Source organism: Diadema setosum, chromosome 13 (genome assembly GCF_964275005.1).
Source record: "Diadema setosum chromosome 13, eeDiaSeto1, whole genome shotgun sequence".
NCBI lineage: Eukaryota > Metazoa > Echinodermata > Echinoidea > Diadematoida > Diadematidae > Diadema > Diadema setosum.
Window position 1 is genome coordinate 11,323,176 of NC_092697.1, and position 13,071 is coordinate 11,336,246.

General features: G+C 39.9%; 1 protein-coding gene across 1 annotated transcript in view; it reads right to left on the reverse strand.

Moving 5' to 3' along the window:
- Nucleotides 1–13,071, reverse strand: part of LOC140237237 (transportin-1-like) — a 64,131-nt gene that overhangs the window by 34,262 nt on the left and 16,798 nt on the right. The window contains exon 3 of the mRNA XM_072317180.1: nucleotides 4,821–5,080. Within this exon, the coding sequence (XP_072173281.1) occupies nucleotides 4,821–5,080 (260 nt within the window). The remainder of the gene's footprint in view (nucleotides 1–4,820; nucleotides 5,081–13,071) is intronic.

A 13,071-nucleotide genomic window follows, 5' to 3' on the forward strand; every position in this document is an offset into this window, starting at 1 on the left:
CAGACAAACCTTTAAACTGTTCCAATTTTGTGGTTTGAATAAAAATGTGCACTGCAGAGTCCCCTGAAGTTGCCCCCCCCCCCCCCCCCTTGTGATAAGGTCACTTCTTCAATACCAAGATACCCCATGACCCTCCCCGTTCCCTGGTCATTTTAGTCGCAAGTAAATTCTTTCTTTTAATATATGTGATTATACAAACAGGCAGACGGGTAACTGAAATGACAATGCCTTCAGCGATACAACATATATCACACGTCAACTAAAGATTGAATCTGAAAGAAGTACATGTGTGGGACTGAGATTGACCGCTTTCATATTTTTGTTTGGAAAAAATCCTCACAAGAGAACAGGTTTGTCAAAATTGTGGTCTTGTATTGTTTTGGTTTGTTTGTTTATTTGTTTGTGTGTGTGTGTATGTGTATGACTACAACCTTACCTTGCTCACATACCATTTGATGTTTAATTGTCTGTGTGTTTTTTAACACTCGGGCAAAACAAAGTTCTGACATGTCAGGAAACATGTGTATCTTTACATTCTTGCATTTTTCGTAGAATCTGGTAGGGAAAAGGGCTACAAACTGTTGAAAAAAAGATAGTCATTAGCTTGCCAACAAAGGGCGACCAAAACTTCCTGCCATGCAAATGAAATAAAACACTACTTGCTCACAGATAGAACACAGTGGACATCTGCTGAACGCCAGCTTGGGTATGATTTGGGGGAGCAGGATACAAAATATTTTTTATCATGCCATTAAGCAATAATTACAAAAATGTCAAGAGAAGAATCTATAATTTAAAGATGCTTTAACCATTACATAGTCAGTAAATGGCCATCAGACATGACATTTTAGCATGTATGACGGGGCATTACTGACGTCTGAATCAGATGAGCTCCGCTGCTGCAATATTCAATGCACCGTCCAGATTGCACTTTCAACCGGTGCCGACAAAGGATGTAGCAATCACGACAATGCCGCACGGCAATACGGAGGAAACAGGAACGGAATAATCTCTGATATCATATGCAAGATAAAGGAATTGAAGGGGGGGGGGAGGAAAAATAAGGGGCGGGGAGACCCCACTGACATTTGATCTTGCGCCACCTTGGAGGACACGTCTGATGAGTGCTGGCTGCGAATGCACGATGACGCAAATCACACTTGATTGGAGGCTAATCTGTGCTTCAGTTCACATTGCAAGCATGCATAAGTCATGTCTTGGGGGGCAAGCCACAGGTTTAGTCTCCCGTCCAGGGTCCCGCATTATGTCTTTGGCTGACACACACACACAACATATGCTCCAAACAAAAGAAGAGACCTGGTTTTTGCTGTCGATCTTTATCACACGATATCAGTTAAGTGCAGTAACACTTACTCTCTGTAAAATTTCTGGATTGAGAAAGAAACTGATTGATGTCACAATCAAAACATAAGACATGTTTTTTGCTGTTGGTTTTTATCACACGATATCAATCGAATGCAGTAACACTTACTCTCTGTAAAATTTCTTGATTTGCAAAGAACATGATTGATTTCATCAATTCGCTCAAACAAGGATTACAGTATATGATGACATACCAGGGTTCGAAATTGGCGATGGTCCGCTGGCCATTGGCCACCCAAAATCACGTCGGACTAGCTAAAAATCATAAAATTCTGAAGTTACTAGTCCGTCTGGCTAGCCAAAAAAACGCTTCAGCATCAAAATTGATTCTAAGTAGTCCGCCTGGCTAGTTAAAAAAAAAGTTAAGTGCGACCCCTGCATACAATGACAACAAAGGATTTTTTGTTTATTTGTTTTTGAAAGTTGACAGAATAAGTCAGTAAGACAGAACTGATAAAATCTCTCATCTCTCACAGAGTACTGATTTCTGTATGTCATATGATCCTGTGTATGAATAACATGCCAACGACAGACAGTGAGATCTCACTAGTACTTCCTGATCTCCGTGTCACTTTGCGGGGGACTGAATTACCGTTGGTCGACTAAAGCTGTCAATTTCATTCTCTTTTTCCTTGTTTATCCAAAGGCATGAACCTTGTGTCCTTCCTGAAAACAAAAGAAACAGCCATGGGCCAGGCTTCAAACATTTCCTTGCAAAAAATCTCGTCATCAGGACAAATGTATGTTACATTTCAATGGCTCAAGAGACCCTTGTGAAATTTCCATGCCATGTATTGCACCATGCCGAGGAATAAACAGCAGCAATTCTACAATACATGAACCAACACAGGATACAATACACGTACCAACACAGGTGTATACTGATCCTGTAATTCCAGGAATAATTCAAAAGTGAGGAAGCTAATCGAATTCTATTTCAGAGAAAATGGAACACACAAGGGGGGGGGGGGAGGAATTGGGGAGTCTCTGCTTCAGCAACTTCAGCAAGCCTGTGATCGCTGCCTGCCCCATGAATGAACACAGCCTGGTCACTTCCGACATGCAAATTTATTCCTCTCGCATGACAAGGGTACATGATGTAGACACTGACCAGGAAGGGGGGGGGGGAGGGAAGAGAAGAAAGCCGATGAAACAGAGAAATAAAGAACTGGGATGAGAGAGAAAGCTTTCCTGACAGTCTGGAGTTGAGCGTTTGGCTCGATTCTGGGCATCATGTGTGGGCTGGCTTGACGCATAACATTTCTACCACGAACTTTGACATTTTCCATCACGATGCGCCACATTGGGATAACGACAGTATAGCAGCATCTCCTAAAAAAAAAGAAGAAAAAAAAAAAGAGATAGATAAAAAAAAGGAAACAGAAAGCCCAAATTCCCCGCTGCACAAAGCGTGGTCATCCGGCTGTAATGGCACTGGAAACGGGGGAAAGCTCCGATCGTGACGCGAGGCGAGTGCATTCTTGAAGGGACGGCTGGAGTCCAACCAACCATCGCATGTGGCGATATGCATTTTTAAGAGAATAAATGACCTTTCTGAAGGAAGGGGGGTACAAGGGGACCTCCTGTATGATGGAAGCTGACTTCCTATAGAAGGCTGAAAAGCCCTGCATACCACAGAATCATTTACACAATGTCTGTCTTTGCCTCATTTGAGATGCTTTCTTAGCACACGCACATCAAATATGATTATGACTTTGACATGAGTACTGATTTTTTTTTTCTCTACACCTACTTTTAACAATACTCCACTGCAAAACAGAATAGAAAAGCCATCAAAACAGAACAATCATGCATCACAGAGCTCCCTTCAACTTTGACATTATGCCTCGAAACGCTTCGCATTGGGTTAATGATGATACAATGGCATACCCACAAAAAAAACAACAAAAAAACACCAGACCCATAATCTTTAAGAACAGGCACAATGTGTGGCTAGCCGGCCATGACGGTGTAAGAAGCCAGGAAGCTCTGGTCGTCACGAGCCGATTGCATTCTCTGAAGGACAGCAGGTCTCCAACCAACCATAACACTTGACAATATACAAGTTTTTAAGAGAATAAAGTGACCTTACTGTAGAGCCATAGTGTTTCAGGCATCCTGAATTTATACAAGCCAACTTCCTCCATAAGGAAATGCTTCTCAACACATTATACCATCATCTGTATACAGAGTTCTTTCTGACGATAAAGATGTTTTACTTGCATTCGACGCTCCATTAGGTCATAACATAATTTCTCAATACGTCATACATCATTGGCATCGAGTCCTTGCATGATATAACTGAGCACAAAGATGGTTAAACTGCATTTGATACTTCAAATGCGGCTCATAGACACACAGCTGTACAATATGAACTCAATATTTCCACTGCAGGTAAAAGAAAACATTCTAATAAAATTTACCAGCAACAGGGATTTCTTGTAGAAAATAGACATTTTATGAAAAGGGACTACATCTTCACTTGCTAAAAGGTAAATTTAACAAGTCATCAAGGAACAAAGTATTAACCAAATTTTACTCATAAATGGTACTTGTTAATTCATTAAAAAAGGTAAAACGTCACCATGATCTAGCAAGGCTTGTCGCAGACATGAAAATATGCCTTTTAATTTTGATACATTTCAGATCAACGCTTGAGGATGTCTTTCCATTTCCATCAATTTTGATTAACGGATGTCCTTTTCAAGAACTTGTTCAATGTTGCTTCCCGACCGAATATATTGGTGAGTCATGTATACTCTAAAACAGCGGTTTAGCTGTGCTAAAGCCTACATGTTACATATCCCTCCTACTGGCTTCCAACCAAAAACCACCACCTTGATATAAATATCAAATCATCTTTATGATAATGATCATTACTGGGTATCATTGCCATCACATAAATTGATTTAACCTCTCGTTTCTTCCTGTCACAATGAAGGGCCAACTCTGAGTCTCATGGCATAAACATTCTGAACATATTTCATCACTAATTTAGTTGATTATCAATGCAGAAGACTGGGAGGGAAAAAGGATTGGGGGAAGAAAAAGAGATAACTGTCCAGCAAAAACATTATACCTCCATTCCACAGAGATTTTCTCTCATCAGTCACTCATCGGAAGCAAAATCTGTCGCTTCCGGTCACCCTTTGAAGTGTATGGAATCACAGTCCAATGGATGCGACTCGTGTTGGTCGACTATCAGGTTAGTGTCAGACATGTTGGGCAGTGATCTGATGAGGCAAGATCGTCCGACGAGGATCCCGCGCGACATGTCTGACACTCACCTGGCAGTCGACCAACCAAGTTGGATTCATCAGACTGCTATCCAATACACATCAATGGGTGGCCGAAAGCGTCAAACTTTGCTTCCGATGGCTGACCGATGAGAGGAAATCTCTGTGAAATGGAGGTAGTACAGCAAATTTTGAACCCACCTCGCAGGTGTTGTAGTCTTCCGAGTCCAGGAGTTGGCAGAGAGTGGGGAGGAGGTCGGGCCAGTTCTGCAACTCGCCCCGTGTTGCTATGGTGGTGATGAGGATACCGATGGTGGCCCGGATGAGGGGGGAGGGGTCGCCAATGTTCACCAGGCATTCTGTCTTGATGAACTCCGTCACCTGGGCGGGAAAGTTGTGGAAGTGGGCCTTGACGTTGTTCTTGAGGATAAGTCCGCTCAGCGACCTGGTCGGCTCGTCAGCTGGTTTCGAAGACAAGGGAAAGGGAAAGTACTATTAGCCGTGACAAAAAAAGCTGTGGTCAAGGTCAGAAACAGGATGATACTCATGATATATAGAGAAACAAAATAATTCCACTTTCAAGAGGAACATCCTCAGAAATCAGCTAATCATGCTACACACCTGCAACAATTAACACATCAACATCCAGGGTAGTTTAACAATCATTACAAAAGCACACACACACACACACACACACACACACACACACACACACACACACACACACACAACTGATCAATGACATGAAGAAATAAACCAAAGAACCTTGGAAAAGTACAATATAAGTATACAAGAAGTCTTCATCCATCTCCTCTGACTTCATTTAACTTTTTTCACAAGCCCAATCAAACACACCGTGGCTACAGGAATTTTCATTTTTTCCAATATCTTTATATTTACAGAGTCAATTACATAGTGTGGAAGGATGGTGTGGTGGAGAAGGTTTCAGCCATTGTGAGGAATCTGAACAGATCATGGTCAGTAGAAATACCGGACATCACATGATCTACAAATTCTCAGCCATCCATATTGGCTAGTGCCGACTACTACCACCCTGCTATCATTAACGTTGCTGACCTCTGACGAGGGGTTGCCTTCACGGCAATGCATCATCTCACACAGTCCAATTACATTCCCTCTCTTTCCTTACTGACTAAAGGAGCTCAACTCAAGGGTGACTCATTCTGACAGTGTACTAGGACTAGCCTTGCTTTCAGGCTTTCTCCTGTTTTCCTCACTTTTCCCCTTCCTGCTGCTCATTAGGCAAGTTGACTATTTACATCTAGGATGTACAATTTCAATGTGTGGATACTTCTCTGTTGAGGACACTAAACATGTGTAGGTACGAGCTACTATATTGGATTCATATGTTCATACTACAAGTAACTATGAATCCAGCATGCATGCAGTACTTGTTGGCATGTCTGGAAAGCCTAGACATGTTGTAAAGCATTCTTCTTGTCAAGAATAATCTTTGCCAAAAGTTATGGACAAGGCATATGACATGCTGGGAAACTTTTCTCGGAAAGGTTAATCACGCTGTCTTCTTTGATGCAACCTAAAGTGGAATTCTGGACCAGTTTAAAGTTAGTCAGCGAGGAAAGAGTACAATTCTACAAGCACAACTTCCTTAATTCTTATATGATTTTCATAACATTTTTACCACTGAGCTAGTAAAAATTTACTCTTTCACTTATGTCAAGTGAGAACAATGCACTGTTCGACATGGTCTGCCTTGTCCATACACACCGGGCATATTCGGAGTCTATGCATTGTGTCCACTTGTTCCCCAGAGTACAGAATGACTTTAAAAAAAGTGTATTTGTGACATAATTCCCAAAACCAGTTTCTTCAAGAAATCCATCCAGCAACAACAGAAACCAAGGGAAATGATTCAGCACGGATTCAGTCACAGAAGGGTCATTGCTCCACTATCAAATCATCCAAAATATTGATATGAGTGCAATCTAGGTCTGAGCTTGCCATGCCTCCCATTTGCCCTGATGATCATTTCGGTAAAGGGCTCTTAAGTTTTTAACATGCAAGTGTCCATAAATATATCTAACTTGCCAGACTGTGAGTTTCCCTTGCCCTGGACAAGTTAAAATTCATTCATTCATACCACAGATATTCATCCTATTTGCCTGAATGGGCATTTGGGCAAAGTGCTCCATACTTTGAACAAGGAAAGAGCCTATTCATTCAACTTTACCAGACAGTGCATAAAGAATAGTCAAGTCTAGCTGCGTATAATAATAATACACACACATGTGGTCCGCAGACATCACATCCTCAGTGATGTACACGGTTTGTTTACGTTTTTCGCAGTTGGTGCATGGGAAGCCAGGAGGGAAACTACCACTGCTACACACAGTAGTGCTTCGGATGTACATGTACAGCGCGTGTGTATTCACTATTGTGTTTGTGTGTGTGTGTGTGTGTAAGAGTATTGTGTTTGTGTGTGTGTACACCTGTGCACTGCATGTGTGTGTGGTGTGTATACTGCAGGAATTCACACACTCTTTATTGGTTAACACTAAAAGACATGCATAATTATACACTGTTATACACAGGCACTCACATGTTGAATACAATACACTTGTACAATCATTCTGTATATGACAAAGGCTTGGAGAGATCAGTGCTCAAATCTTTGCTGCATTTGAGATCAAAGTACACTGATATCAAAGCAACTGAGACTGCTGAATATTGGCTTTTGGTAAAATTTTCACACTATGAACCTCACGAGACCCTCACAAAATGACTGCAGTAAGTTCTTCTACCAGCAACAATGGCAGATACTATAAATGCCCACATTAACCCTTTCACAACCACAATGCTATATCATAAAGCACTAGAATCCTGCATACCATCATGTAACCAGTGGTCCAGACATTATATTTTTTTTATGATAATGATCCATGTTATTCTAATATGCTTGCAGTATGCATTTGTTTTGTTTTTTCGTGTGTTTCTGTTGTTCTTTTTTTTTTGGCTATCTCCCAAATTGGACTTGCACTGTTTAAGATCTTTTCCTCGGCTCTATTATGTCCAGAAAGCTGGCACTTTATGCCTCACTGTCGTAATGTGAGTCAGGCAGGGGCTAGCTGGCCGCTTTATAGAATTCTACACATTCATTCAAAGTGAGATGTTTGTTGTAACAGATCAGCACAAAATCAGAACATGGGGGTCCGATTTTATCTTTTTCTTTCTTTTTTCATGGCTGGTTCTCCAAAACACGTGAAAGAATGGGAAGAAGTCTGAGTACTCAAACAATGATCACTTCTCTAACTGTCGGTTTATTTCTCAGATCATCAGAGACTCCAACCCCAAGCACCTTCTGATCTGGAGATTCTCCCGCCTGAAATCCCCAGCGAGCGGGAGACTCTCCTTGATGTGCGCGAAGTTCTAGGATTCTAGATGCTCTCTCCGTGCTAACTAAGGCTTTATTTTTCAACATACGTTGACACTAGGTTAGAAATCATTTCAAGCAGGAGACACAGAGCCAGGGCGGGAGAAATTAAATCTCAAGCGGGAGAATGGGAGATTTAGCAAAAATTGGCTTTCGGCGGAAGATCTCCCGTCAAAAGCGGGAGAGTTGGAGTCTCTGGATCATTACTGAGAAAAATTTGAGATCAGTACGATTTAAGGGCAAAACATCGCACACTACGTACGGCACATCCCTCACTGATTCCTCTACAGGACCACCGCGCCATGCTTGATAAAATGCTGGGCTCATTATAATAGCTTTAATAGCGTATTCAGGTTACACATGATACCTGAAAACATAAAGTTAATGACTGAGTGCAATCAGTTCCATGAAATATCAATTGTCTACTGATGTTCTATGTGTGTACCTACTTCATGCTAATCACTTCAAGCTGAATGATTATAGCTGATATTAGGGTCATACACTTTTCCCTAATAATCACTCAGGGAATCATATTCCAACTTAATTTGATTAGCATAAATAGCAACTATCAGCTGATGACTACTATTTCAAATGGTATCCTGTACACTTCTATGAAAAAACAAACAAACACACAACTGCTATAGAAAAGATAGTTTTGTGTAGCAGTGATATAAAATATGCATAGCAAACTGCAATGCAATACCAGGAATATTATTCCTTATCATTATTCGGTAAATACAGATTCCACAAACTATGGGTAAACTATGGGTAAACAAAACTATGGGGAGACAAAAAAGAGCATGCGGTTCTAGTCAAAGGACTGCCATCTTATTTCTTGGTGTCTTCTAAATCAATACTTTTTCCCCGTTTTCTCCATTATATGCCACAGATATCACGTGACAGAAAACCTTTCCCCTACATTGTAATACTGTCCTTGAGGCATCATCGAGAATAGTCCAAACATCCACCAGCGCTATAGAAAAGGATCATTTTTCTATCCATTACTTTTCTTTTTCATTCAAAATTTTCTCCCTCTGACCCAGTTTTCTCAATTACATTGTAGAAGCATTTTATTAGTGGTATTTATACTTTTCAAACAGCAATTTTTATGCACAAATACATGTTCCACCAACTTCCATCAGTGATCAATTTTTTTTTTTTTTTTTTAATCCCTACCCGGTAATTCCAATATTCATTCTTATCAAACTCGCCATTCAACTATTATCCAGAAAACCCCAAAATTGTTTAGCACAAATATTCTCAAATGGAATAATGTCAGATATTTGAATTAATCATTTATCTGTTTCAACTGTTATATTCAATACTATTATACCCAATTAGTTTTTAGTACAGTGTATATTTGACTTTGTATATTACATCTATGTATGAAAAAGAAAATTCAGAAATGAAATAAAATCAATCAATCAAATTGAAAAAGAAATAAAAGAGTAATGTTTGTGACCATTCTTCAGGATATATCTCGCATCAAAGTGACCAAATTGCAAGTTTTTTTTTTTGCCCTGGCCAAAGAAAAAAGCAAATAAAAAAAAAAAAAATGACTGCAGAGAGAGAGAGAGAAAAAAAAAAAGTAAATAAACTACTGTTTTTTGTTAGTCATTCACTAAAGCCCCCCCCCCCACCCACACACACACACACACAAAATGAAACAAAAACATTAGGCTTGTCATATAGGTAAATGTGCATTGAATACTGCCACTGTACCATAAACACAGAATGCAAAATAGAATGTACTTGTATACATGTACCTGATCATTTATATTCATATACACGATTAGGGCCCGAATAAATACGGTGTCCTCGTAGGCAGTGATTAAGCATGCATAGCACATACAGTTGTATCATCATGACCTTGGGTACTGCTATCAAGCACTTAGCTACTTGCCGGTGGGAAGTACAAAAAATCCGTTCTCGGCCAAATGTGAAGCCCTGCCCGCCTCAGTTTGCTGGTACTGGTCTCACTCATCACACCCTCTAGTCTATGTCTTCAGACCAGACTTATCAACATTTTCATCCCTGCAAATCTAAGGAATGATCAAATCTTTATCACACATACATGGACATTTTTTTTTCTACAAGTTTCAAGCTTACACTCTGCATAACTTTCTGAGGTAAACATATTTTGAAAGCAAACAAACCCCAAATTTTGTTGTGCTGAATATTATAATCCGAGTCATCATTTTGTTGTGTTTTTGTTGGGGGGATGGGTGCCAACATTCATACCAAAGACAGAATTCTATCTTTTAGGCTATGATATCTACAGTTTATGTACGATTCCAATGGGGGGAAGAGGGAGCAAACCATGTACACACGTGTATGCTAGATCAGCAAAGAAACAAAAGAATTTTCACAGGCAAGAGCGAAGACACATAAAAAAATATGGCGAGTGGCCACCTGATGACTCTCACTTTTTGACTACATGTCATTCATCAAACCAAACCAGAAAATGTTGATTTCAGGCAAAATCTTTTGTGGATAAAACTGTTGGCATAAAAAAAATAATAATATTTCACACGATGCTCGTAACGGCTACTGTCTAGCTGTGTTTAATAAACTCTACTTTAACTTCAAAGGCAATAATACATTTGCAAACATTGGACATTTTCTATATATCACAAATGAGAATCATTGGGAAGCTTGAATGTCAACACCGACTAGCAATTTGTACAGAACCAAGTAATATCAAACTTGTCTAGAAAGAAAAAAAAAAAAAAAAAACTGCCCAAATATGTACACAATGTCAAGCCTGTGTATCCAATAGTTCAGAGTATGTTGCATCAACTACCTTCCCCACCCCCCCCCATGACTTTTAATTGGCATTATTAAAATACACTGTAAGTTTCTATCAACTGTTACATGGGTTTAGTGTCTCAACTGAGCATGATGAAGCTGTTGAAAAAAAAAAAAATCATATGATGTATTACAGTAGATCTACACCTATGCCTCACTGTTAGGCTTGCAGTGGGCCCAATCCAATCTTTTTGGCGGACAGGCCATGAAATTTATCCACCTGGCGTGACAATATTACCATGCTCTCTCCTCCCACTCCATCCCATCCAGAGTGGCGGCCGATTTGATTAAATGTGCAAAATGAGTTGTTGCCGCGGCACACATCTACCTGGATGATACTTTTGAGGTAAAATGAACTGCCACTCCGCTTACAAATTAGAGGCGAATATTCAGAGTAAAATCACGGGAGTAGAATTAGTTATTGATAGAAGAAAGTTAAAAAATAATGTCCGCCCAATCAAAAAATTCAAATGAGAAAGCCAATAATATCACTGCATCCCAACCATCGGAGCTTTATGTTTTTTAACACAGAAAACATGTTTTTGGTTGATGATAAAGGAGCTACTACAATCCATTGATACAAGAAGTTCTTGTTGCCAAGTTAAATCATGGAATGATTCAGGAGGGAAAGGACTTTTCTTTAAAATTTGGTGAAGATTTGTGTTTGAGGTCAATGGGAGACACATGCTACAATGATATCATCTCACCTTATTAGCATCTAGGGTGACTCTAAATAATATCACTGTTTACTGATTACATTTTATGACCACATCTAGTACAACTACCACCACTCTGTTTGTGTGACTTTGGCTGCGTTTATCTAACTTGAGAGAGAGAATCACATTCCAAAACGTATTGCGAATGGCATTTACAAACATGGTTTGAAACATGATTTTCTAGAAGCTGCAGTTATCTACACATCATAATGGCGATTTGAGTGTTGTCGCTGAAGAGCTGCTTTGTGTTGTTTGACCTGGGAAGTAGCGGTCAGCTGAGGCACGCACTTTTTTTTGTATCAGACAGCGTGTATAGTGGACGTTGACCTTTGCAGCTTGAAGATAAAATGCATTTGTCTACTCGCAGAAAGGCGATCTTGGTTTCAGACGTGTTTCAAATCACCCTTTGAATATCATTATAATTTCTAAACGTGTTTCAAAACACGGTTGCATTTATCTATTGCCCAAAAATGTCTCAAATGCATTCATGACAGTGATCCTGCCTCAGAAATTTTTTTGATAAATGCACCCTTTAATATACAGACCTAGAGAATCAACCTAAATGTGCATCAGTATTTCGATTTCAGTGCATGTAAGTTAGCAGATCACTTTGCGATTTTCTCTGCGAGGTACTTTTAGATGTGAATACTATGTCATCTTGCCCAGAGCTTCCTGATCAATTTGCGAGGGCAGCCAAAGCAAATCTACAGAAATGGGGCAGTGGGTTTGATACTCAATACAGAGTCATGCAAAGCATTCAGCCCTGATTTGCAAATTACAAGACGCTTACACCACATAGGTCCACATTACTGAGTAAATGCATTCAAAGTTGCGAATAGGACCAACATAAAGGTTGCAGCATCAAGCTACACACAAGATGTATTCCATCTATGATGCCACACTTGTCAATACTCAAGAATCCAGATTAGCATGTATCAAATTGTTGCTATCGGAGGCATCTCTTTGGTCGTCGGGAGCATCTTTTCTTGAAAATGGTAATATACTGTACACTAGTTTGAATAATGAGAAAACAAAATGGTCTATTGAACAAGGAGCATCAATATGATCAAGACTTTTTATGAGACAAGATTTGAAAGACGTCAAGCATAAAACCAGACTCTACAAAAATACATGCACAATGTCTGTTAACCTCACAAAAGCAGATCGAGATACCATGTACAAATCCCTGCTTTCTTTCCAATTTCCAAGAAGGGTATGTGAGTTTCAAATCCATAAGTGTATTATGGGTGTGTGGGTGTGTTTGCAGTGTGTGTGTGTGTGGGTGTGTGTATGTGGGTGGTGTGGGTACACGAGTTCTATTTTCTACCACTGAAGCTCATCGTGGCTGCCTGCCCTCACCATACTGCATTCAATCCCACACTTAAGCTCTTGTCAACATTAATAATTCTACACAATATAAACTTATATTTTGATTCTTGTCTCCTGCAATTCACATTTCTTGCCCCTCCTCCCCCCCCCCACCATCTTTTCTTACCTACTGGTTTGAGACCAGGCA